At 48.6% G+C, this 27,783-nt stretch overlaps 1 protein-coding gene across 4 annotated transcripts; it reads left to right on the top strand.

The window, feature by feature from the left end:
- The first annotated feature begins 56 nt into the window (after positions 1–56).
- On the top strand, positions 57–27,783 carry YAP1 (Yes1 associated transcriptional regulator). Of its 4 annotated transcripts, none has more exons than XM_053456507.1 (8): positions 58–592; positions 8,776–9,026; positions 15,499–15,611; positions 17,862–17,975; positions 23,493–23,671; positions 24,720–24,850; positions 26,959–27,071; positions 27,267–27,783. In XM_053456507.1, the coding sequence occupies exons 1-8, from the start codon at positions 365–367 to the stop codon at positions 27,503–27,505; spliced, it is 1,368 nt and encodes a 455-aa protein (XP_053312482.1). In that variant the 5' UTR covers positions 58–364; the 3' UTR covers positions 27,506–27,783. The 4 variants fall into 4 exon arrangements, with proteins under 4 accessions (XP_053312485.1, XP_053312484.1, XP_053312482.1 ...); XM_053456506.1 differs by having other exon boundaries at positions 23,493–23,683; XM_053456510.1 differs by lacking the exon at positions 17,862–17,975 and having other exon boundaries at positions 57–592.

Here is a 27,783-nt window from a genome sequence, read left to right as displayed (position 1 = left end):
TTCCACATGGTGGGCGTGGCCTGTGGCTGATCACGTGCCCAGGGAAAAGTTTTTGCGCTCCCTGCGGGATGTGAGGAAACTTTTTTTCTCGTTGTTGTCGCTCCGAGTCGGAGAGCGCGAGCTGCGGCCGGGGACTACGGTGTGCCGGGACCCTCGCCGAAACCCCCTGGGGACATGAGTGGGAGCCGTGGGCAGTGTCCTGCCGTCCTGTGAGGCATAGAGAATCCGCACTGATCGCCAGGATTTCTTGGGCCACCTATTTTTCAGAAACTCACCCCCCCCCCTCCGCTCACGAAACCCGGTACTGGCCAGGTATCGCTCCTAGACTTTCCTCCGTGTGTGTTTTGTGATTACCGGCCCAGTCATGGATCCCGTGTCCCAGCAGCCTTCCTCCATCGCGGACCTTCAGTCCCATCCCCAGGGCAACCAGATCGTGCACGTCCGGGGGGACTCGGAGACGGACCTGGAGGCGCTCTTCAATGCCGTCATGAACCCCAAAACGGCCAACGTGCCCCAAACTCTGCCCATGAGGATGAGGAAACTGCCGGACTCCTTCTTCAAGCAGCCAGAGCCCAAATCCCATTCCCGCCAGGTACGAGAGTGCCGGGGGTGGGGGCGACATGGGTCCCCTGTAGGGGGTGGTATAGTGAGGGGTCGGGGCCCGGGATTTAGTGCGTTGAAATCGGTGCCGCCTAAGCCTTTTAATGTTTCCCGTACGTGGCCCCCAAACCAACACGAGTGCTTGTCTTCTAAACTTGCATAACTTTGCCCCAACCTAAAGTGCACTCCTATCACTCTCAGCACCTTAGTGCGGGGGGGGATAAGGCTCTTTAGAACGAAATTGATTTGCACGGACATGTATCCGCGGTCCAGGTGTTCATTAAGGGTTAACCGCATAGAACTATTGGATTGTATATCGCCATCGTACTCAGTAGCGTTGTGCGGTGGGATTCGATCAACATCCAGTCCAGGCTTTGGTTATACCTTGACGGGGCCCAGCTATGGGTCACCCTGCTCGGGGTAATTGGGTGCCTTTTTTTACCCCACGATGACAGTTCTACCCGGTTGGTGCTGGATGGGATCTGGGGATGGGCGAAGTCTCCTAATCCGGATTGACAGCCTTGGATGGAAGTGGGGAGTCAGAAAACGGGCTCTATTTACTAAGGGGAGAGGCTGCAGAAGACTTGTGATCTTAACATCTGTATACTGTATGGATAAATCGGTGACCCCCCCCCCCCAATACCTATAGATCTATATGTCAGAGGACCAGCTCTGTCTGCAGGGGGTGAAAACCACAGCTCCCCCTTTAGTGGATTGCCCCCTAGTTTGTATAAAAAATGCCCCGGGGAGAGAGGCCGGAGTAACTTAGTAACGATGTGCCTTTTTTGGGAGGGGGGTCCGCTCTTTGCTCGGTGGCTGTAACTTTGTAATGAAGTATGTTTGGCGTTAAAGGGCTCTGATTCATTCGGCGGCTCTTGAGGTTTATGTTGATTTGCGGCTCTTCCTTTTGATCGTCTGAGTGTAAAGCGATCTGTTACGCATTCACTGGGCTGCCCATTCCCAAGCCGTCTCCTGCGCATTCTCCGTAACAGCCTGCCTGCAAACACTGGCGTAACCACCTGTGTTAAAGCAGAGGAGTTTGTTTGGGAATGTTCCAAATGTTTGCTTTTCCTGTGATGTTTAATGTTTGGATTGTCTGTATCTTTTCGGGCTATCGGGGCTCGCAGGCTATTAGCCCTCCCCTGGGCCCAGTGACTTCTGGCCATAGGCAGTTTAGTGGGGGTGGAGGAGTGACTCCCTGGCACGGGGGGGGGGGCGGAATAATGGTGCTCTGGAAGTCATTTATTAATAGCTTTATATGGCTGTTCCTCGTCGCCTCTGATCTTTAAGCTCAGCCTTGAATGGTTGTTTGCCAGTTAACCCTCTGCGTGCCGGTCGCTTCAGCCAAGCCCTGCGGCTACCACCTTTTGTTAGCGGAAGCACCTGGATGAAACCCGTTTTATTCAGTACTGCAATTAGGAACCCATAAATAAGTACATATAAAAAAGACCCTTATAGAAGGACTATTTATTCTATAAGCCCCGTGCACCTCCACAACCTTTTTGTTGCTGAATTCCTTCACTGTTTGTAGTACTTCCACTGGAAGGCTGTTCTGCATATCTACTACCCTTTCTTGAAAAGTAGAATTTGCTCACAATGTCCATCTGTTTTCTAACTTGGAATCATGCCTTCTAGTCTTTCTGTATCATTATTTAACCCTTGATCTGTAGATCATATCCCCTGTCTCCTCTCTCTCCCGAGAAGGCTTCCCTGTATGTCTCTCTGAGTTCCTTCGGTGCCCGGCACCGCTCCCCGGGCGGCCGTAGCTCTCCCGTGTGTTACACGTTCGGATGGAGCTGGCGATCTGGCGGCGTTTCAGGCTCTAGTCTCGGGACTGGAGATCAGGAGTCGCTGGAGATGGAGGCGGCGCTGGCAGCTTTTAGCTTTAATAGCGGAGTCCGGCATCTGTATGCTTTCCCGTGTATTTATATAGCGCCGGTAGATGCCGTAGCGCCGTTACAATAAAGTTTATGGCGGATTATTTTCCGTCTCCGCTGATCGTGTGCAGATGGAATTCCCGGTAATTTAAATACCTCGGTGCTGTCAATCAGCCTGTCAATCAGCCGATTTCTTTTTTTGTGTTCTTTTAAAGAAGGCTAAGGAGTGCAGGGCTCTGTCGGTGCTCACATGGGGGGGGGGGGGTGTATTACGACTGGATATTAAATAAATCAGAAAATATTAATGGTGCCGGTTTGCCGGGGACCGGAGTCCGTGTGTGTGTGTGTTTCGGGTTGAATTTGCGCGAGTTTTGCGATAACCGGCACACACGGTGTTAATGGAGGGATTTAGGATCCTCTGGCCGGGGGCAGCGATAGGGTTAACACGAGCGTCTGGCTTCTATAATAAGGACCGCTTCTCCGCTGGCCGCTCCGGTCTGTTTTGCTCTCTCTGTATTTTGTGATTTAAAGGGAGGGGGCGATAGCTCGGAGAGAAAAGTCCTCCATTGTTTCGCTCGGGCTCGCTCCTCGCTGGTTTTCCCGATGTTGGCCCCAGGGAGGAACGCAGGAGGGAATGGATGGGGGAGGGGCGGCCATTTAAAAGAACATGGAAGTGCAGGAATGTTTCCAGGATTAGAGAGGGGGGGGATTGGGAGAGAGGGGGATCCGCTGAAACTTTGTGTTCTGTTTTATTCGTTTCTCCTAACACTTTCGCCGTTGGAGGGCCGGTGACTATCCGTGACTCGCTTTAATAGCCCCGCTGTTGCATTGTTTGTTTCCCATGCGCTCTCCTGGTACATGGCGAACCTGGACCTGTGTTCATGCAGGGAGGGCCTGAGGAGGAGGGCAGCTCTCCCTTCCCCCCTTATTAACTTTCCCCAGCATGGCCACCCAGGCTGTCCATTTGAGGCGGTTCTGTGATCTGTCAGCCCTTCTTTTCTGAGCGGTAGAAGCTCTGGCCCCGGGGCCGCTGTGAATGAACCGTTGGCATCGCCTTTGCAGAGTTTTGAAAGCTTAATGTATCTCCCTTCTTCTGTAATGTCGCTAGCATCTCATTTACTTTTATATATATATATATATATATATATATATATATATATATATACATATATACATATATATATATACCGTATTGGCTCGAATATAGGCCGCACTTTTTTCCCCCACTTTAAGTTTTTAAAGTGGGGGTGCGGCCTATATTCGGGGTCTAGCGCCCGACGCCCGGGACATGCAGTCCCGGGCGCCGGGCAGGCAGCGGGGTTAAGATACAGATCCCCCGCAGCGGTGCAGGGGACCTGCATCCTTCTCCCCGATACGCTCAGACAGCCTCCCCTGCCAGCACTTCCCACGGGGGGGGGGTGCCGGCACGGGAGGTTATCTAAGCGTTTTACCTCTGCCCACCCCCGACTCACCGGAGCCGACTCCCGGGTGTCTTGCGGGGCCGGCGGGAGACATTTACGCAATACGCAAATGCAACTTCCGGTAACGGTACCGGAAGTTGCATACGCGTATTGCGTAGATGTCCCTCGCCGGCCCTGAAGACACCCGGGAGTCTGCTCCGGTAAGTCGAGGAGGGGGGGCAGAGGAGGACAGCGGCAGCGTATCGCGGGGAGGGAGGACAGCGGCAGCGTATCGCGGGGAGGGAGGGCAGCGTATCGCGGGGAGGGAGGGCAGCGGATCTCGGGGAGGGAGGGCAGCGGATCTCGGGGAGGGAGGGCAGCGGATCTCGGGGAGGGAGGGCAGCGGATCTCGGGGAGGGAGCGCAGCGGATCGCGGGGAGGGAGGACAGCGGCAGCGTATCGCGGGGAGGGAGGACAGTGGCAGCGTATCGCGGGGAGGGAGGACAGTGGTAGCATATCTCGGGGGGGAGGAGGACAGTGGTAGCATATCTCGGGGAGGGAGGACAGTGGTAGCATATCTCGGGGGGGAGGACAGTGGTAGCATATCTCGGGGAGGGAGGACAGTGGTAGCATATCTCGGGGAGGGAGGACAGTGGCAGCATGTTTTTTTTGGTGCTTTTTTAAAGAAAAAAAACTTTTTCTTTAAAAAAGCACCAAACTTTTAGGGTGCGGCCTATATACGGGGGCGGCCTATATCCGAGCCAATACGGTATATATATATATATATAACGCTCTAATCTGTGATGCTGCGTGTTTACATGGTAACCGCTTGGTTACTGTATGCCCTTCGATGTGTTTAGAAAGGTTCGTGCACACGTATGATGTAGCCTATTAACATGTAGTGGGATTTCTAGTAAGTATATAAAGCCAACAAAGTCCTTGTCGGTAAGATTTCTGGAGGTTGCTGGATTTTTAGAGAAGGGAGAGTTTTGGAGCAGAGTAACACTCGGTACCAGGAAATATCCGTTCTGGCCTTTGAGAGTTTTTTTGGGGGGGGGGCATGGTGTGCCCATCCGGGGGTACAGCATTTCTAAATAATCCCGCTTCAGCGCCGCTACTAGCGCTTTGCTGATCTTCTCCCGTATGCGGATGGGTCTCCTTTGTGCCTTAATGACATCTTTGAAAGGGTATTTAGTAAAATGACATTATTGCGTAATGATGTCATCAATGTATTTTAAATGTAAAAACTATAATAGACTTAGAAAGCGTCTCTTACCGGAAGTTTTTTTTTTTTTTTTTTTTTTTTTTTTCTGTAACGTTATGGCACTATTGGCTCTATTCACTAAAGCGCGAGATGTGGCTTTCAATGATTAATAAAGGACCATTCCTTGCGGGTTTCTCCAGACTTGGTCCTTCATAATGAATAGCGGAGTGAGAGAGTTGAAGCCACAACTCAATCTGTAGTGAATAGACTGGGCCGTAAGTACCCCATGCTGGCATTTAAACTCTTACTGTCTGCTACCCTGCGGAGTCCTCGTCATTGGATGTCTGGAGAAGGAGTAGGCAGTCACTGGTGCCGAGCGGGCCATCTATACACAGACCTCGGACACGTCAAAGTGATATACCTAACAAACCATATCGCAAAGAGCCGGTTGCGTATGTTGGGCTGGGTGGTATATCGTGATAAATACTTGGCAATGGTCCCGAACCTAAAGTTTGAACGGCCGCTGGGTTTGCCGGCTGTCTCCGGACTCGTTCCCCCGGTCCGTCACCTCCTGCGTTCCCGTTGGGTTTAGATCCGGCCTTGATGCTCTTCTTCTGATCGGGCTTCTGCTGGTTAGAGGGGGAACCTGCGATGTACGTCGTGGCGCTCTAACCGCTTCTAGAAAACATAGAAGCCATAAACTTTTATGGCAGCAGCCACAAGGAGGATGAAGTCTTAATTCTTCATCATAGTCCCGATGTATGAAAGTCTCGTTTGTCATCAATATATCTACATGCGATATTTGCTGGGGTGTAATTTGTTACCCGTATGATGTGTGAGCTTTGACTGTATGTGTGTATAGGAGAGAGTTTTGTATACTTACCTGAAGTCTGGTTGCTAGATGGGCCGTGTTAGCCCGAGCACAGAGAGCCACAGGAACTCTTCTGTAGTGAGCCGACTGGCTGCCATCTACATAGCTTGTCGCCTGCATACAAATAAACCAAGTCCTCCTAAGAATAATGTGTATATGTCCCTGTGATGTCCTTAGTTACCAACCTGGCTTCTATTTTCATGGAACCACCCCAGATAACCCCGTTATCCGCTGACGCTGGATGCTGCCGTGCTGGTGTCCGCAGACACACCTCATCTCCTTAGGTCCCGTCTGAAATGTATAGTCCGTTGTGGCGCCTCGGCAGTCCTTTCTCCTCGCTTACCGGTTACATAAACCTCCCCAGTGACCTTTGGGAAGAGCAAGACTTCAGTCCGACCCTTCCCAAAGACCCGAGTAATTTTATTGAGGACCGTCTTCTGCTCTATTGATACATATAATATAAATTTATCAACCCCGAGGTTCCACGTCCCCTGTAACCCCGAGGTTCCACGTCCCCTGTTCATACAGTGCCTTTATACCTGGATATTGCTGGCCCGGAGTCACCTGACAGGCTTGGCAAATCCCAGCGAATACCATTCATAAAAACACCAAGTGGTGGTGTTGGTGGGCAGCCTTCCCTTACCTCTCCTACTCTTCAGTGCTGAGACCCTTTTGGTGAGGAGAAGAGGCTACTGATTTAAGACTTGTGTTGATCTCTGAAGATATCTCATTCTGAATAAATGTGAGCCCTCTAGGTTTTATTATAACGTACCTAGCGAGACTGGTGGGGAGACGGGCAGGTACCAGATTTGGCTTCGTAATTCTGTATGGGTTTGCGGAGTCCAGGCTGTAGCCGTTTAGTCCGAACGGACCGGTTGTCGTAAGAGGAGCGCATCGGAGATCTCCGCACAAGTCTGAAAAAACTTCACACAGGGAAAGAGGGGGTCTTCTCCTGTGCCAGGGGCAAGTGAAGGGTTTTATTTAAGGGGGGGTAAAATGGTCTTTATGCCCTATGTCATTATGAGTGGGTGTTGGTAAGTGTGAGTGTTTGTCGTGTGCATATAGCGTAAATCTACGTTACCATTGCCTGTGTGTTTATTTTAAGCAGATTACCTAAAAGTGCTGGTGTTCCAGCTTTCTGCCCGGGATTTCTAAATCGTTCCGCGGCTCCGAGAGCTGACATCATAGCAAACATCTGAATGAATCTGATGCAATATTGTGGCCTGTCGTAGGTGTGATTGTTGACAAACATTACTACTGCTACAAAGTATCCACCCTCTTTGATGTTCGTGTACGTTTTAAGACCCGTGTTCCTATGCATGTGGCCAAACCTGGCCCTCTGTGTAAATGACGATTAACGATCCAACCTTTTCTGAAAAGATTTTCTTAATGCATCTTTTTCAATGACCAGTTACTGAACTGGTTTCAGAAAGTACTTTACACGAGACGCCGTGACAGAAACGTCAAACAGCGGGTATAATAACGCTTTTCTCTTTTTTATTTTTTATTTTTTTTTTTAATAATGCTTTTCTCTGACTTCCCTGAGTCCTCTAAGAGAAGTTGCCCTAAAGATCCGTTTGGAGCTGGCTTCCACATTTGCACTTTGACCATAGTCTTGCCTTGTAAAGCCGCATGTTCTCCATGAACAAGCAGTCCTAAAATGTTAACGCCAGCGTGACACGTGATGGTTTTAGTGGTCTCTAGAACTTGGTGGCTTCCGCTTGACCAAGTCGAAGCTCCTCTACTCGCATGGGACTTTGGATTGTGTTCTGCAAAGTTCCTTCAGCTTCCATCCTAGGCGTACTCTTTAATTATATCGGCTCTCTGCTACAGAGTGTGGGACGTTGCTCCTGGGCGGCTTTTAGTGAATGCCTATGTGATAGAAGTCTGTGGACTATCGATCTACAGAAGCTCTGGAGCATGGTGGTTGGGTGTAGCAGACCTTTGAATAATTTCCCTTGTTCTACAAAAGGCACCCACCAAAATGTTTTAAAGCACAAGTTGGCCAGAAGGTGACTCCTTTTGCTGTGCGGGGGGGGGGGCATGTATTATGCCCCCGAGGCGGTTCCTTGTTGCCACTGAATTGGTCATGGTGGCTCTTTGTGCTTCTTCTGTACCCTTGGAAGAGCGTCTTGGTCGCTAGTCTGCATTCTTCCTTTAAACCTCCCGTTTTGACAGATATGGCCCTTTTATTGGGGGCAGTCGTAATGATTAATGGATTGACTTCAGTGTTTTTGTGGTGTTTTGTTAAGCCCGGTAAATCATTTGCAGGCACCACCTTTTGTTTCATTTGGTGACCTGAATCCTGTGGCTACCACAACAAGAGAGGAGCCGGGAGCCGCCGCCGCTCATAAAATTACTGCCGGAAAGTCTCTCTAAAGTCCTCAAACGCGCTGGTGGCTCTTTGGCTTATAAATCACACGTTGTCTTTGCCGTACGATTTCCATTGATGAACGGAAAAGGGCGTTGGAAATAAGGTGCCACGGCGTGAAATTATTCAGGTCTGATTGGGGTCTTCCACCACGCTGAGGGAAATCCCATGTAATGGTGTTATATATGTATGTACATGTATGTGCGGCATGGTGTCTACCATGGGGGAAAGCTACATTTCCTTTTCTTGGGAGGGGGTCTGCGTCCTGCCCATTGTTTACGCGTGATTGTTAATGGGGTTGTACAACATTTGGTTGGGTGAGGACCTGACTAGATAACGCTGCCTCTACCAACACAAGCCATACCTAATCTTAACGACCGTTGCACTTTAATTAAAGACTACCTTTTTTTGGGTGCAAACTCTTTATCTCTCTCGCTTTTCCCTCTTTGCAGGCCAGCACGGACGGCGGATCCGCCGGAGCCCTGACTCCTCAGCACGTGCGAGCCCATTCCTCCCCGGCTTCCTTGCAGCTGGGAGCCGTTTCGCCGGCTGCGCTCTCCCCGCAGGGGGTGGTCACCGGCCCCGGACCCGCGTCAGCCAATCAGCACCTCCGGCAACCTTCCTTCGAAATTCCCGATGACGTCCCTCTGCCGCCGGGATGGGAGATGGCAAAAACACCGTCTGGGCAAAGATATTTTCTGAAGTGAGTTACTTTTAAACTCCCGCCAAAAATGTCCCTAGCGTCGTATTGAAAAGAGTTTCTCTGTGTATTATGTCCTGCGTTTCACATAACTATTCCGGTGCTTGTTTAATGTGCCGTATACCTGTACGTCTTACGGCTCGGGGCAGAGCTTGGAGGACTCGCGTCTCGATGCCTGGACAGGCTTTGTTTCAGTGACCGCAGAGTAAAGAAAAGGGCATGGCCGTCCGTTTTACTCTATATTATCCAAAACAATCTAAAGCCGTAATAACCATATTTCTAGATATGACGCGATATTTACACGCTATTTAAAAACGGGGTGGAATAGATGTAACCTCTTCGTAGACTGCTATATGAGACGTCACCACGGATCCCCTTTAGGTCGTTGTAGACCCCAGAGACTTCGCTTGTAGCTATTGGGTTCCCCATGATCTGTTGGTAACATCAATGGGGGCTTCCTTTTAAATATGTGGCTTATTTTAATTTAATTTTATATATCATTGAAGAGATCACCCTCTCTGTAAATCACCGCAGAGGGAGCCCGATCGCCATGATCGGTGGCGCTTATTTTAAACCATGGAGGGTGCCAGGTCTTGCAAAGTCGTTAATTGTGACTAAAGTTGCACTTTTTAACACCCGGGTGATATTTTATTTTTGCTTTACCCGTTGCATATTTTTCCTCTTCACTCTTTTAAATGATTATACTTTGGATGTTTGCGTGGCGTGTTTATGCAGTGAGGGTAGTGTGCGTATGTACGGGTGTTTGTTGGTATTATGTGCCGTGTTCTCCATATCAGCCACTGGTTGCTTTTGACCGGTTTTGGTAATTTTTCAGTTAAATATGTCGTGGCAACGCCAATTTTTGTTATAAATGTGCTTATGCTATTTGTGAAGTCTTATCTGATTTGTATCAAGCCGGCTGAAGCAAATTAAAATAAAAAAAAATAATAGTTTATCTCTGAACAGTCTCATGCTTTGAAATTGTTTCGAAAGAACGCACTCGCTAGAATCTCAATTATATGTACGGAACGTTTCCTTCAAGTGAAACCTGGTCTTTTTTTTACGTTGAATAAACTGTTTAAGATCCCCGAAGTGCCCGTATTGATCTTTTCACGGTGCCCTGGTTTCCATATTAAGGGCTCGGGTTCCGCCGTGAGAACAATGGGGCGCTTGAGACCGTCGGAGGACACCCGGACCCGTGTTTTATTTGTTCTCCAGGAGACATGCGAAGTAAATGATTGAAAGGGCTGCTAGCTGGGAACGATCAGTCCTGATGGAGAAAACGCATGGAGCTAAACGAGGTGCTTCGGCAGGAAAAATAGACTGCCGGGTCACATGCTGACCCCGCTTAACCCCTCACCTTCCCGGCAGCGACCTTAAAGCAAACCGTCCTGATTTCAGGGATATAAAACCTGCCATTGCTCGTCAATCTTACTTTATTATGCCGCTCCGTTCAGTGGAAAAACAGTCCTTTCAAAGCGGTCACTGAGTAAAATAGGCATTTTTTACTTTTTTTTTTTTTGCCATACCCTTGGAATATATGGATTGTAAGAAGCGCAGTGTAAATATCAATAAAAGCTAATATGCATAAAATTTATACTTAAATTGTTGGCCCAAGAAAGGTGCAGCGTTCTAATTCTCCGTGTTATAATGAATATAATATCTGTATGTTGGTAAATATACCAAATCATCGTGTTTTCCCCGATTCCTGGCTTTGTAGGCTCCAGGTTACCGTTGTACCGTGTAATGGTTTGGTGTATTTCAAACATTTGACCGATTTCACAGAGATGTGAGGTGAGTGGAGATACCACCTCTGCTGGGGGTTGGGAACTCTTGTTATCCCAGTGCCCAGAAATCCTGCTGCTAATGTTAAATTACTGGCAGTTGTGGCCCCCGGGCATCCCGTTCTCTGCATTGCTGGTTCTCTGAGTGTTTCATTACCGGACAGATGAAAATCCCCTGCCTGCTTTCGTGGAAATAAGGAAAGCACCGCAGCACATGTATCCCATAAACCAGCGAGGCGTGTCTCCAACATGTATGTGGAATACGGGATGAGCGTCGGGATCTGCCGGAGTCCATAGAATGTGACATCACAAGCCCTGCCATTTTTTTTCCAGGACACGTATGCATATCTCATGTTGCTCTGACCCCCCCCCCCCCGCATTACTTCTAGTGAGTGGAAGCATCAGCGAATCACATACATGCAGTTTGAATGTTGCTCGCATACATATGATTTGTGGCTTGGTGTCCATGCGCGATGCGCTCCAACATGGAGTGAAAGATGGTTCTTTATTTTTCCTCTGGTTAGGATGAACTTGCGCAGATCTGTGCTTTTATTATTGCCCTTTTTTTTGTGTGTGATTGCAACATTTCTAAAGAATATTTGCTTCTAGTTCCTTTAGCAGCAGCCAATCCATGCCGGCTTTTGTGTCACATGACGAGGCTTCCCAGCAAAAGTGGTTAAACGAGGATAAACTTTACAGGATTAGATGAATATTTCTGGGAAGCGTTTGGGGTTTTAACAGTCCCGGGAACGACGTCTCCAACGCTTCGTTAAAATCCCGCCGAGGAGGTGGAGCGGCTCTTTAGGTTGAAAGGCTGCAGTGAATCCACCGCCAAGCAGAAGCAAACGCGGGAATGGCGGCGCGTCCCGGTGGCGGCGTGTTCATGTTTTTGGCTGGGTGGAGCGTTAAGCCAGTGGCTTGTATAACACGCATTACACTTGTATCACGTGGCCAGCTTCGCTCGGGCTTGTAGTCCGCAGTCTTTGGCAAGGATCTGGAAACCGGCCGTCCTCTTCCTCCGCTTTACGCTTCCCTTTTGTTCCGAGTAGGAAAGAAAACAGCCTCCTCTGGGCCATCTGAGTCGCGGCCAAATTGTAAACAACCGTAACAGAAGCGTTCCCATCAAAGGGAGGCTTAATCTGCCGGGAGGTCAGGGGGGTGAGCCCTAATCTGGTTTGATAATGTAGTGTTGATGGAGCACCAGTCGCTTGTCCTTCTTCCTAAATAGGCTGTAATGATGGCGGCCCCCTCTGTATGGCGGTCACGCCGGACTCTTCGTGTTAACTTTAGAGATCGCGTTTGCTTTTGTTTTTATTCTCGTCCGCGAGAAATTCTCAGAACTCCGGAACCCCCTCGCCCCGCCGCTCACACGGGATTTGTGTTGGTTTTTAGCGGAGTGATTTCATGGAAGAGGTTTGTCTGCGGACATAGTTTGGGTTTATTCACAAGATTCACAGCAAACGTATAGTATTGCTGCGCTAGCGATATATCGTTCTTATTGTATACAGGCCCGGACTGGCAAATGCACGGAGCTCCGCTGGCCAACATCAGCCATAGCATGGTGTGCGGCTACTGGCTGGATATGCCCGGCACGCGTGAGCATAAAAACCAATCACGCGGCCTCTTGCATCCAGCCGTTTGCCACTCTTATGCCTTAGCTGACCGCTGACCTTAAAGTACCAGGGGCTGCCTCATCATCCCTGGCCCGGCCCTGATTGTATAACACAAACATCCCTCCATTATTAACCTAGGGGCCCTTTAAAGCCCGTGTGCGGCTTTGCCCGTTTGCCTGTTCTGAGAAGCCGGCGGCACGTGACACTCCCAATATCCCCGGCACAATAACCGGGGATTTATAAATGCGGCATAAATCCCAGCCGCTTCAATGCGTTTCATTCCCAGCCCCGCTGCCCCAGCGTTTTAATTCTCTGATGGAGTGAGTGCAGCGAGAGGATTTCCCCGGACACGTTAGTAGTAAGCGTGTGCGTTCACATACTTCTGCCGTTTGTGTGTTCTCCCGTCTTTCCAGCCCAGGATGGTTAAGACAATGGTGGATGTCCTAATCGTGTGCCGGTGTTCCGATGGTGGGCTGCCGTCCGGGACCTCCCTGATGGCCGTAATTAAATGCTTGCTGGCCCGTCCCAGTCAGTAATTACTGAAAACCAGCGCTCGGAATTCTTCGTTTCTAAGCAATTCCCAGAACACGTGCCCCAAGGCCGGCTTATAGAGAAGCCTCTCCTTTTATAAGGGGAGCCTGTCCATACAAGCAAGAATGTCTAAAACATACAGCTGCTCACGAAACACGCGAAAGCGGGATCTCTCCGGCGTCTCTCTTCTGGATAAATACAAATTGGCGATTTCCTACGGTTACAATTTATCCACGTCGCTTCTCTCCATCTGTCCTCTAACCAGGAGAGCTTTTACCCTCAAACTCTGTGTTCTACGAAGAGAGAGGCGAAGGGATCCCAGAATGTACGGCTCGGAGGAGAGAGAAGGGGGGGGGTAGATGTGATGGAAACGTTTAAATACTTAAAGGGATTTAAGCAGGTAGAGGAGGGACGTTTACTTTAATGCAGGAGAAATGTTGGAACAAGAGGTCAGAATCTAGAATCAGAAGGTCAGAGGCTTAGATGCAAAGAAGTTTTTGCCAGCAGAAGTGGTAAAGGCTAAAGCCGAGGGAATTTAAACCTGTAGAGGATAGATTTAATGCTATCTGTAACGACTAATTGAGGTCCGAGTCTTCACATCACAAGAAAAAGGTGACTAAATGGGCCAAATGGTTCTTATCATCCGTTTCTCGGTTATTCCGTCGGGCTGAGACAACCTAAAATAAAAAAATTAAAAAATCCTAGTTTGGTTGTGGCCCTTGAGGACCGGAGGCTCACACCGGTGTCCTGGATCTCTTTTCCAGACTGTTTTGGAAAATACCGGATCCTTCCCGTTTTCAAACCCTTTCTGTGGCATTTCTTGGTAACGGAACGCGACGCTGTCGTTTCTCTGGTTGCCAAGTAGTTATTGCTGTCGATCGGCAGGCGTGGACATGCCTGGAAAATGCTGCACGCCGGGGCCAAACCATAAGGGGAACTGAGTCCACAAACACACACTTTCACCCACATGCTTAATGCAGCCCTCTTTTTTTAATTGGTTGCCACAAAACGATCAGTTCTCATTCATTCGCCTGGGCGAGTTGATTAATTAGGCTGTTCTCTCTCGCTGAAGCGTTTTCTGCCGATGTAACTGATGAGCACACGTTGTCCTCTGTAAGAGAAACCTTGTCACCAGCAGGCAGCCAGCAGATTATCTCAGCCCGTTTTTTCCTCCCCTCTCCAAAGCCTCCTTTGTGTTTGGTTTCCATGTTTAGTTCCACTATTGGCAGGGAAGCTGAGTGGGAGTTCTGGTGAACGGCAGGGATTCTGCTATGTGGCGTCACGAGGAAATCAGACTTCAAGGCCTTTAAACCTGCCCCGCGTGACCTTCTCAGAGGGAGGCCCCGCGCCTCCTGAGCTCCAGTCGCCGCAGCAGAGTCGGCAGAGCCTTTTGTTCGACACGGCCGGAAAGAAACAACGAGAAGCAAATGGCCAGCTTGTGTTTGTGATCGCCGAGTCAGGCCCTCTCGCCAAATATACAGCTAGTGCTGAAATGTCCTGCAGGTTGTGGCATCGCCAGCGCCTCCTGCCACGTAACCCCCGGGGGCCGCTCAGATTAGCCTTTCCCCATCTACTGACACTCTACTGAAGTCGCACATTTCAATACTCATGTAATGGTATTTTACCTGTTAAAATGATTAGAAACCCTTCCTGTGTGTACCGGAGCAGCCATGCTAACTTCCAAATCTGATGCCGTGTATCCCATGTTCTGTGAACTTAACCATTCCACAATATAATTTTAAGACGTTTTCCCATCTGTAATACATTTTAATGGTGTTGTAAGCCTGATCGTAGGAGGGAAAAAATAGGTCTATATATTAAATTTTCATAGTGTTGTAACCCCATCAGATCTAACAGTGCTGTATACCCTAAATCTGGTCGTCGGGCCAGGGAGCTACATTATAAACCTGGTGTTTTTCATAAATGAATTTATTGCTTTATTAAGAAAACAATGCACGCAGCATTGTGAGCGTCTCACAAGGCTTTATTCTAGGAACAGGTAATATACACATTCATACACACACACTCATTCGCTCACTCTCGCACTAATCGTTGTCGTGGTAACTCACCGGGAAACACACGAGATAAATGACCGCCTGTGTAGTCTAATACATAAGAAGGCTGCACTATTGTGTGCTCCCCGGTTAGGAGCAGCATTCAAAGGTTGCACGCCAGCCATTTAAAGGATTATAGAGAGTGCGGGCGTCCTGCATACCCACGGAGGGTAGCGATGGTTAAAGCGTGCGCCCGATTACAAATAGTTATGCTTTAACTCGGTCGGCCTCATAAAAACTTTAACTCCTTCATTCATTCTGATAGTGTACTCCGTGGGGGTTCTTTACTGCTTTTTACTGTTAACTGGTTTGGATCTTCATCTATGGTTTTGGAGGTTAGTGAATATAAATTTATAATCAAATAAAATGTATAGAGATGATGTCATAGATATCGGCGGTTATCCTGCCTGATGGTTTTAAGGCGTTCGCTAGAATGAATATTATTTTCGTGTTTAGGGTGAAGTTTATTTCATGCTTTTGTTTCTCTTTCCAGTCACATCGATCAAACCACCACCTGGCAGGACCCGCGGAAGGCGTTGCTCTCGCAGATGAACGTCGCGCCGCCAACCAGCCCCGCAGTTCAGCAAAACTTAATGAATCCGACAGGTATGGATCTGCCCTGTGCTTCGTATGAATCGGCAAAGCCGTGGCTGCTAGGAGTCTGTCTTTTTAAATGAGGTATCCTGACCCCCCCCCCACCCTACATGTAATAATGTCAGAGGGACACGATGCGGCGGGGGGGGGGGTGTCTGAGAGTCTGGGGATTTGTCTGAGAGTCTGGGGATTTTGGTCACTATTGTTGGCATAGAGAAATCTCGCTATAAGAGTCTGGTGGTTTCACTTTCTTTTTTAATGCTGCGTTCGTCCCGTTAGATGACCGCCGTGAAAAAAGTTTAGCTCCATTCCCCCGCCTTTTTATAATATATTGCTTTTTTTTTTATTTTTTTTAATGTCCTGTTGTGGACGGAGGTCTTGCCTCTTGTTTTAGGGACAGCTAAAGCTGCCATGTACATAGAGAGCGCATAAGAGAAATAATTCTGATCTGTCTCATCCTGACTAACAAGGGAATTGGATATTGTGATGTTATGCCCCCCCCACACCTCCCCTTTTTGTCCTTAATGATATTGAGTGTCATGGGAGTTGTGGTCCACAAGCACTGTGTGTGACTGCAGTATGTTGTGAGCTGCCGCCTTCATGGGCTTTGTGTGCAATCTACATGTAAGCGCAACTACATATATTGGCTACATTTATTGAGGGGCTTTTCAGCAGCAAACCCGTTAACTTGTCATTGGGCACCTTTTAACCTATAAAAGTAAACTCCTTAAGGAACGTGGATCATAAACGGGTGAATGTGAAGCGGGGCCTCGGTAGTAGATGTGTTCAGTATGTAATAAAAGCCCGTCAGCCTCGTATTCTGCTTTTACTGCATCTCTGAAGCTTGGTTATAAAGCTGGCGTTGCTTTACTGCTCCTCGTTTCGCTGCAGTCCAAGCGCGTTGCTTTTCGGCATCGAAGCTCCTCTATCGTTACTCGATGCCCTTTTGCCGGTGTCTGCCAGTCGCTGGGTGATGGCCGCGTGCCCGCAGGCTTTGGGAGCGCATGTTCCACCCACCAGCGCGTTCCTCTCGCGGTGTCGAACGACGCGATTCCCCCACTTGTGCCATCCGTACATTAGCCTCATAGACCGATAGGCGTGACAGGGACGGGCTTCAGAGAGGAGAACTCTGGGGCACGAGGGGGCTTGGGCTGGTGGGGACACTGACCCCGATCACCACTTAAAATACCATTTATTACCTGCGATTAAGGTGGGATAGGTTCTCTAAGATACATTATCACATGGGGCTGCTAGGGGCAAACACGCTTTACCTCTTCACAGGTTTCTTATGGGGGTTGATAACATCGGCTTTGTGTTGGGGGGGGTCTCTTATTTCCCATGTAATATCTTGGGAGATTTTTTTAACCTAAACTTTGTAAATCAGCTTTCTGCAGACATTTAGGAAGAAGAGAGGCTTTGGTTTCATCCCATCGGGATTAGAGCGTTTGTTGTTTCCTAAACCTTTTCCCAAGCTGTTTTTCGCCTGAGATTTGCCATTGTCATGTTTACATGAGTCATGTTTGCTTTTCTCAATCGTTATTGAAGTGCTAACTTCTCCTCCATATCTTGAGTAACTCTTGACGGAACGAGTAGTACCTGAGGTGTGGAAACTCCGAGATTTTTCTGGATGGGTTTTCTTGCCTGCGTTCCGCACCCTGTTGGCGGGGGGCACTCTTGGCTCGTCTGTTCTCTGTATTGGCGAGCGGGCTTACTGCTTAGCTTCACTTTCCACCTGTGGCCCACCTAGGCATGACAATGACTATGGCTTATGTGTTTTTAGTCTCCAGTGGAATGACTGGACCTTAGCGTTCCATCGGCGGTCTAAACCCTCGTGCCGGAATTGTTATCCCAACCCCAGGTTTGAAGAACCCATTCCAGAACATGGTCAATAATTCCATCATTGGACCGCTGTGGGAGAAGCCCATCGCTAGATAGGATAGGGGTCTTGTGACGATACAATTTGTATTATAATCCGTGTCTGTAAATTGAAGGCAATAACCTTGAGTTCTAGGCTGGCTGCCAAGCATAATCATACGACTTTTCACTCTAACCACCTAAGCATGCTAGCCCCCGCTACTAACCCCGTTCCCACCAGGAAGCACCGGGCTGGAGGGTTATCGGCACGTAGTCTTTCTAGTGCATGGTCAAGTTCTAAACAAACGTGGTTAGTAGCGAAGCGAAGAATGACAGCCGCCGTTCTAGACTGTCTGCTACCTAGAACCTTTGCATGCCTCTCAAGAGTTTCTCTGATTTATATTGTAGGTCCATTGCCAGATGGGTGGGAGCAGGCACTGACTCCTGAAGGGGAGATATACTACATAAACCATAAGAACAAAACCACATCTTGGCTAGACCCGCGGTTAGATCCACGTTTTGGTAAGAGCTCTTTGAATTGCTACGTGTTCCGTCCGCTCTCGCTTTACTGCTCCTTCCGCAAGCGTCTGTCCCGGGTTCACGCGTGTTATATGAACGCGGCGCTCCGCTATCATGAGATGCTGCGTGCCTGTTTTGCATGTGTATACGCTAACACACCATGTTTCCGCTCTGTAACAGCCGGCCGATAACACGCAGTTCAGTTATTTGGAGACAAATTGGGTCGTAAACTGCATTTTGTAGCAAACGGTATTGAAAAATGATGGAAAATCCTGTAAGAGAATAATTATGCCTTTTGATTAAATGGACGGTCCAGTGCGCATGCAGCGTATGCACAAGTTCTTTAATATGCTCACCTTAGGAGAAGCTGCAGTTCACAGCCAGGGTTTTGGCTTGAGGTTAATGGGAGCAGGTTCTGTGCATGATGTACTCTGGGGGGCTCAGACCACCCGGAGCTGGCTGGCGGTGAGTATACTGCGCAACTGCTAGGCAGCGATATATCCGGCCGCACGGATCTCCTGGAGCCTGGCGGTGGGGAAGAAGCGGCGCACGAGTAGACGGGGTTCCGCTCTTTTCCTTTTTACTCTGTGATTGTATGTGTGTTTCGGTAATTGTTATATTTGTGTGCGGGGATACGCAAGAGGGAAACAATCGGCTGGCAGCGCGATGAATTTCTCATAAAACTCAATGGGAAGACCGTATCGTCTTTTTGTATAGTGTAATATAGGAGCGATGTCAGTATACTCCGTTTTCCTCTCATGTAAATGATGTTTATAACGTATCTTTCTGGTAAAATGATAATAGTCCCTGTGACCGTAGTCCAATGTTCATCCCACCGCCGTGCTGCCGTTCATCCCACCGCCGTGCCGTTCTGCCGTCTCCCCGGCTGCCTGGCACTTCCTGTTCTGCGAATGCTTCACGTTGCCGCGTTGTGACGCTTCTCTCGCACTATTATCATCCGTGTTATAAAGCAGAGCCGTTCTCCTCCTGTACGATCCGCGTTCGCTGTTTTTCTTTCAGGTGTCTTTTTGTTTGTTCTTGGAGCTGGATTCCTGTCTTTGTTTTTCTTTGATGCGTTGATCAGATTACTCTTTAGGAACGAGGCCGCTGCGTCTGTGATGAACCCCGGCGGCATTTCTCACATTTTAGATAAGATGCACTTTTAAAGGGACGCCCCCTCTGTGCTCTCTGCTGCGGGAGATAAATGGGTACGGGGATGCATTTGAATTGTATGTGCTTTTCTTGATGCTGATTGGCTGCTTCAAACGGCCAATAAATCGCTACACGTGTTAGACCACGGAGGAGGGTGGCAGTTGCTGCAGCATGGCTGCAGCTTCTGTGTCAGGTGTACATTACATGGTGGTTTAAGTTTGGGCTGGGAACTACCCTGCAATCTCAAAGCAAGTACCCTATATGTCCCGCTTCAAATCGGGTACTTGGGGGGTATGAGTTTGGGACTGGGCCCTTTGTGGGCTTTCTCGCAGGCACCGCGTCGAACCCGTATGCAAGGGGCAGTGTTGTTGTTTTTCTGAATACATGGTGCAGGGCGATGTGGACCTGCATTTTTCTGTGATATAATCTGCATGGCGTGAAAGGAGGATTGTTTCCCGGTCTGTAGAGGGACTGTCTCCGGCGGCTGTAAGTATGAAAGGTATTTGCTGTGCGATGAAGGAAGTCCTTTCTGGCAAACGCCATACCTTTCTAATTCAACGTTTGGATGATGCGAGTCTGAATAATGGCTCCAGTCTGGGGAGAATCTGTAACTGCGTCATACACGCCGCCTTTCCAGCTTTCTACTGTAATCCCCGCCAAGGCTCTATCAAAAACAAGCTCTGTATAGCGTGAGCAACGGCCACGGAGCGTATATAGACGGCAGCGCGTTTATTAAATCTTACCGTGCCGTTTGTGATCGGACATCTCAACGCTTATCCTCTAGACGAGATCTATTTAAATTACAGGCCTTATACTCTTAAGGTGACATAACATTTATTAAAAAAAAAAAACTCAGGGAGAAGCTGCAGCTCCAGAGCTGCAGCAGAATGTTTCCTCCATGATCCGTTGCTTCCCTCTCCTTGAAACGGCTGCAGGAAAGTATTATGAAATCAGTGGGAGGGTTTTCTGCAAACATGCGCGGTGGGCTGGCAAAACGGCAAATGCTCATTGGTTGGGGGGTTTAAATGGGTTTAAAGGGACAGTTTATTTATCGGATGCGTTCCGTAGTGCCTGTCATGGCTGGACGCTCCCTTTAACAACCATTGTTTATCCTGGGCTTGTAGGTATTAATGCTTTGGAAAGGAGACCCCTGGGGCCAAATTTCTAAATAACTTCTACCAGGTTGTCCGCTGGCGGGTTGCTTCTTTCGTTGGCACCCCTTGTTTGCTTGGTGATGGTCTGACGCCTACTGCAGGAGCGTCTGTCTAGCTGGGTTGCAGCAAAATATACCGATGTGTTTAAAACGTACCCCTTGCCAGGCTGTCCTCCCCTGCCCCAGGTTCAGCTACGGCAGGTTACCGCACATCACCAACCATGCCACCCCCAAGGTCCGGCCACGGCGGTTCCCCATCTTTGCGGTTCCAGCAAGGTCAGAGCGTGACACACGCAGCGGAGAGTTTCTGCAGGACGTCGTTGCTCCGTTTATATTCTGTATTCTGTACCGTCAGCGTTCGGTATCACGTTGTCCGTTTCATGCCGCCGATCGCTCAGCAGGAGTTGTGGGAAGTTTTTATTGGAAGCTGCTCTTTATTTTGGAAATTTTGGTTTAACAAAATGTAATCTGCCCCTCCCCCCACTTCCCCAGAACAAAGCCGCTTTTTGTTTGTCTGTCTGGGAGGTCTTGCTGCTGCTGCTGGGTTCGGCTTCGCAGGCCGGGGAGGACGAGGATGGGGCCTGAAACTGACCATCGCCGCTCGGAACTGATAAATCACTCAGTCTTATGCAAACTGTTAAAACCGTCTGTAAGAGCTTTTATTACACTGAATGAAATCTGCACGTTACTCTTGGTCTTGTCATACAGTATCTCACAAAGCGAGCACACCCCTCACATTTTTTGTAAATATTTTAGTCTTTTCATGTGACGACACTGAAGAAATGACTCTGCTACAATGTGAAGTAGTGAGTGTACAGCCTGTATAACGGTGAAAATTTGTCGTCATGGAGGTGTGGAAGAGGACTCCAGTGGCAACCTGTGAACTCCATGCCCAAGAGGATTAAGGCAGTGCTGGGAAATAATGGTGGCCACACAAAATATTGACACTTTGGGCCCAATTTGGACATTTCCGCTTAGGGGTGTGTACTCCCTTTTGTTGCCAGGGTTTAGACTTTAATGGCTGTGTGTTGAGTTATTTTGAGGGGACGGTAAAGTTACACCGTTACACAGGCCGTACACTCACTACTTTACATCGTAGCAGAGTCATTTCTTCAGTGTCGTCACATGAAAATATATAATAAAATATTTGCAATAATATGAGGGGTGTACTCGCGTCTGTGAGATACTGTATACTTAGTACAGCCTTACACCTGCCCCATGCATAATTCCCCCCCCCACCCACAATTCCCCCCCACCCACACCACGTATTAACCCCTGCCAGTTTTGTTGGAAGCCTTCAATATCAGGCCTAAATTCAGTCACCCTTACAATGGTTGCTAGAACCCACCAAAGTGGGGTAGGGATACATGTTTACATATGGGGAGGAATAACTGAGCTTTCTGGGCAGGGAATTGACTGTATAAGGTAAAACTGTAGTGTGTCCTTTTTAATGACTGCAATAGAAACCAGAATGTGGCAATACTAGTTTAACAATTATTCCCCGTCCTGGAGTTCTCGCCTGTGACATTCTCTACGAAGGGTGGCGGAGATGCCTTTACACGAGGGGAGGAATAACCACGCGTTTCGTAACCGGAGGTTCCATGCTGTACATATACCATTTATTTCTAATACACCTATATATTGCTTTTTATAACCTGCAAACAGCATTACTTTGGTTTATTATGTGTGCTGATCTATAAAATACAGCACTCGGGGTAACTGACAGTTCCTCTTTGATGTGTAGCTTTCTGCCTCCTGACCTTGAACTCATTACGCAGCTGGCGTCAATGCAAACGCACTATAGTAACCTCCCTTTAAATTGCACTTGCCCCTCCCTGGCAGTAAATGAGGGCTATTGAGCATGAGCAGGAAGTATGCAATCTGTGTACACTTCCTGCTGTCAATCGAGGAAGTAAGGGGAGGAGCTAAGGAACGCATGCAGGGAGATGCATTGGAGTGCATGCAAAATCCGCTCCAACATGCACTGAAAATGGAGTGTCCCTTTAGGAGGGCAACCGATACAAGGAGGCATATGATGTGATGGTTAGAAATAAGGATCCAAACCCTGGGAACCGGGAGCTGACAGCTCAGTTTGTAAAATCGTTCTTAAAAACTACCCCCCCCCCCCCCGTGATCCCCCAAATAGCCTCTGACATTACCAAAATAACCTTGGCTACCTTTATGGAAGTGCAGAGGTCTTTGTTGTTCTCGTCCTCCAGCCCACTGTGTTGACTGGTAGCTGCGTATTGCTGCCCAAAATCCCCCCCCCCTCTGATCCCCACCCACCTCCCCAACGGTGTCGCTTAAATAAATCATGGCGATCCGATGAGGAGCTTGAGTTACACTTGGCTCTTTCCACTACCAGAGAAGTGAGAGACATCCACCAGCTTTACCCGCGGTCTCTGCCTTTATCAAAGCACTACGGACTCCTTGTACCCTCTTGCACCATTGCTGGAAGCTTATCTGCCGTGTTGGTGGTCGCGTGGTGGTAGACGGGTCTCGGTCTCGCCAGCCCAACTTGCTAGTTAACTTGTGAGCATCAGAGGAATGAGGAATCCACCTCGGTCATCAAGTAGTTAAACACATATATGTAATTTAAGAATGTCATACACGGGCGTGTTGCGTTGCTCGTGGGCCATAGCTTTAGTTGTGCGTAGAAGATATGAGTGGAATGAGCCGCGGCTAATAAACTCTTCTAATTTTCCCAATAAAAAAAACCTCTAAGCCCTCTTGGTTTGTGAACGCGGAGATCGCGGCGTGGAGGAGGCCTTCTCTTTCCTGGCAGGCAGTCCGGTTTCTGATGTCATTGTGACCGGCTGTAAATACGTGGCTGGCCGACCCTCCTACACAAACAGCGCATTGTTTTACATGGACGGATTTCTTATTCCATTTAACGTTTATAAGCGGGGGGGCGTCTATTGCAGACGCTATTTAGGAGCAGATCGGTTACAGAAAGTCCTCTCCTTCGTGTGTTTACTTTGGGGGAAACCGAAGCGGCCGTCGGCAAAGAGAAAATAATTTAATCATTTTGGAAAGTTTTTTTTTTTTAATCTAGTGTACATTATTCATTGTTTTATTTACATATCATGGATTGTAGGCTGTATTGGTCATTGGCCTCTTATGTTACCGTTACTATAATATCGTTCCGTGATGGAGCGTGTTCATGTTCGCTATGAATCCGTATCACATGTCGGCATTGTTCTGTTTAACCCCAGCTATGAATCAACAAAGGCTGAGCCAGAGCGCCCCGGTGAAATCCCCGCCGCCGCTCGCTCCGCAGAGTCCCCAGACCGGGGTGATGGGAGGTGGCGGCAACCAGCAGCAGATGAGGCTTCAGCAACTTCAGATGGAGAAGGAACGTCTTCGGCTCAAGCATCAAGAACTGCTCCGGCAGGTGAGGCCACAGGTTAGAAACAGCCTTTATTTTTTCTTTGTGTTTGTCTCGTGTCTCTTATGAATGTCTGTGTTCTATGTGGGTGACATTTGCGTGGGAAGTCTATGATGAGTAGGGGTTAGATTGAAGGCCGGTTACTTCTAGAAACGTTCCCTCAAGCCTGTGCCAGGTGTTGCTGAAGCCTCTTAACCCGGACTTGTCGTTCCCCGCCATTTAAGTTAAGCAGATATACGTTAGAAGTTCGGTCATACTTTTGTATTCTTTCCTCAAAGTCTAATCTCAAAAAAACTATTCAGAAGCCTTTAAAAACTCTATGGTGAGACCCCTCGGCCCCTGTGTATCTCATTACGGGAAGAGGCGGGATTTCACTGAGGGTCGGCTACTCGGAACAGCGTTTCTGATGCTGTGTTTACAACAGATTGAATGCGCTGCAAGACAAGTCTAGGGCTGGAATGTTTATCTGGCCCCCAGAAATAAACCTTTCTGGTTTTTCAACTGGAAAGTTGATGAACCTGTCTTTGTTACACGTCCGCCTCTGACGCCCGTACCTTCTACTGTTTACACGTTTGCGTTTTCTTGGGGTGTTAGCGTGCGTTTCAATGTTTTTTTTTTTATTTGCACATTAAATTTGCTTGTCCGTTACTTGTCAGGGGTTTGAGAGTAATACTTATAGGTATTGGCATATGAGGGTTTGGGGTCTCTTAATAGCATTGATGCCTCCAGTAAAGGATTTCAAGAAGTGAGCCACACGCACTCAGATCGGCCCGTCTGGACCATGTCTTTCTTTAACCGAACAGCTGTGGTAGATGCCCCAGCACTGGCTGATACCATAGGATAGGGTGCCTGGGCCATGTTTGGCTGTCTGCTAGGATGTAAGCTGGTATATCTTGGAAAATGCAATGGTTCTTATTGCATGTAAGAAATGCTCCTCCCAACTCGTTGGCCGTATTCACACCATATGTGAGTTATTGGTGAAATCTGGCTATGCTTTATATGTGACCCTCGTCTCAAATGAATTCAATAGTACACAGGATTATTTGTTTTGCAGGAGCTAGCCCTTCGTAGCCAAATACCCACCATGGAGCAGGATGGCGGGACCCAAAACCCAGTGTGTTCAACTGGAATCACCCAAGAGCTGAGGACAATGACCATGAACAGCTCCGACCCCTTCCTCAACAGGTGTGTGGAGAGTCCTGCGCCCGAGCCAAAGATTTCAGACGTCGTAATCTCACAATAGTGATTTATTTCTCTTCTTTCTAATTCTCACGTAAAATATAAGGGGAAGTCATGCTTTTCTTGAATGTTTAAAATAGGGCTGCAACTAACGATTATTTTAATAATCGATTAGTTGGCCGATTATTTTTTCGATTAATCGGATAAAAAAAAACAATATGCAAATTTTTCGTTTATTTAAAAGAATTTAATGAACTGGATGTTAAAAAACAACTTAAAATTTACATTAACATTCTTATTTTGTTATGATGTAATAAAAAACAATATTTTCAAAGTACAAGAACCCAAACACAATATTTATGAAACAAAATAACCCCAAACATTCTGAAAAGAGGTGGACTATTACTGTTCAAGAAACTTTGCCCCAGCACTTTGCACTTTGCACCCAGCACTTTGCACCCAGCACTTTGCACCCAGCACTTTGCACCCAGCACTTTGCACCCAGCCCTGGCACTTTGCACCCAGCACTTTGCACCCAGCACTTTGCCCCAGCCCTGGCACTTTGCATCCAGCACTTTGCACCCAGCATTCAGCACTTTGCACCAGCACTTTGCACCCAACCCTGGCACTTTGCACCCAGCACTTTGCACCCAGCCCTGGCACTTTGCACCCAGCACTTTGCACTGTGCCCCTGCACCCAGTCTCTAACTCTGCCCTGCACCCAGCCCTGCCCCCACATTCTGCCCTGCCCCCACACTCACACTCTGCCCTGCACCCACTCTGCCCTGCACCCACACTCACACCCTGCCCTGCATCCCCACCCCCACTCTGCCCTGCACCCAGTCTCCCACTCTGCTCTGCACCCACACTCACACCCTGCATCCCCACCCCCACTCTGCCCTGCACCCAGTCTCCTGCCCTGCACCCCCCACCCCCACTCTGCCCTGCACCCCCACCCCCACTCTGCCCTGCACCCCCACCCCCACTCTGCCCTGCACCCACACTCACGAACCGCTCTGTGCGAATGGAGCCACTCGCACAGAGCGAACCGCTCTGTGCGAATGGAGCCACTCGCACAGAGCGAACCGCTCTGTGCGAATGGAGCCACTCGCACAGAGCGAACCGCTCTGTGCGAATGGAGCCACTCGCACAGAGCGAACCGCTCTGTGCGAGTGGAGCCACTCGCACAGAGCGAACCGCTCTGTGCGAGTGGAGCCACTCGCACAGAGCGAACCGCTCTGTGCGAGTGGAGCCACTCGCACAGAGCGAACCGCTCTGTGCGAGTGGAGCCACTCGCACAGAGCGAACCGCTCTGTGCGAGTGGCTCCATTCGCACAGAGCGATTCGCTCTGTGCGAGTGGCTCTGTGCGATCCGTGCACATAGACATGAAGAATACTTACCTCCGGAACGCGTCACATCCGTCACGTAGCTAAAAGAAGGCGGAGACTGCAGAGCGTGTAGCAGAAGCGGGGAACGCTCGCGGAGGTAAGTAAAAGGAGCCGAGTGCTCCAACAACGAATTGATCACTCGATTAATCGATAACGGAAATCGTTATCGATGATTTCCGTTATCGATTATTATCGATTTTATCGATTCGTTGTTTCAGCTCTAGTTTAAAACAAGTTTCACCTGCTCCATTCATACTTCCAGAAGTAAGCTTTGCATGCTTTGTCACGTGACACAAAAACAAGCACTGATAGGACATCACAGCAGAAATGGAACTAAACCTTTAGAGGAGTAAAAGACGCGTTATGGGTTTACGGCTTTAACGTGTTAATGGGCTCTGTTTTTGGTGCCTGAGTGGAACAGCACCTTTAAGTAGGAGAAACTACCTGCAAATAGCTTTTAGTTCTACTTTGTATTGCTTTATTAGAACAAAAGTGTCACGTTTAATGTGTGAAAAGATATCCTCAACAATGTGCATGCGATAAAGCAACACGCTGCGCGTGAGGCATGGGACACACGCAAACCACACGGCTGAACCGAAGCAGCAAGACCAGATACCCAAGCGATCGGCCGTCTGCTCTGGTCAACGTCACGTGGTCCTTCAAGTGTCTCTGAAACAAGGGCATCCAAGAGCATGTTTAGCAATAAAACTTTTCTGTCTTTCCAGCGGCACGTATCACTCCAGAGATGAGAGCACGGATAGCGGGTTAAGCATGAGTAGCTACAGCGTGCCCAGAACTCCAGACGATTTCCTTAACAGTGTTGATGAAATGGACACAGGTCAGTTTTGGTTCCTCGTTGTTTTGCGTGTGCTCGCGTTACTAGGGATTATCACCTGCTGTAAAAGCCGGCGACGCGAGTCGTTTTGTAAAGCCGCTAAAATCAGCCGCGCGTTTGGGATTATGCACTGGCTACTAGATGGTTTGTTGGGAGTGGAGATCCACATCTAAAGTCCTCTCCTCCGTTGATTTCTAGGTGATGCAATCAGCCAAAGTACTATGCCCTCTCAGCCAAACCGGTTCCCAGAATATTTGGAAGCACTCCCCGGAACTAATGTGGACCTTGGTACTCTAGAAGGAGAAGCGATGAACGTGGAAGGAGAGGAACTGATGCCGAGTCTTCAGGAGGCTTTGAGTTCTGAGATCCTGAACGATATGGAGTCTGTCCTGGCGGCCACCAAGCTAGATAAAGAGAGCTTTCTCACGTGGTTATAGAGGCACCTAAAAACTGCTTGCAGAGATTCAACGGGATCTAAAGATCCTCGGGGGGGCCTGCATCTCGAGTTCAGAAATAAGCTGCGTTGCAGACTGCTGTTCTTACACTACGATGAACCGGATCAGCGAGCATTCAAAGACTTTTTCCATTTTACTTTTTGTTTTTGTTTTTTAAACATTTGCTCACCCTTTTTGCTGCTTCGTTATTGCTGACATTATTTTCACACTTGAGAGCCGGAAGAATCAACAACTATTTTTCTTTTCAGCTGCCTGTTTTT

This window comes from Spea bombifrons, chromosome 2, assembly GCF_027358695.1.
Source record: "Spea bombifrons isolate aSpeBom1 chromosome 2, aSpeBom1.2.pri, whole genome shotgun sequence".
Lineage (NCBI taxonomy): Eukaryota > Metazoa > Chordata > Amphibia > Anura > Pelobatidae > Spea > Spea bombifrons.
Note: the sequence above shows the minus strand (reverse complement) of the source record. Positions and strands in the feature narration are given on the sequence as shown.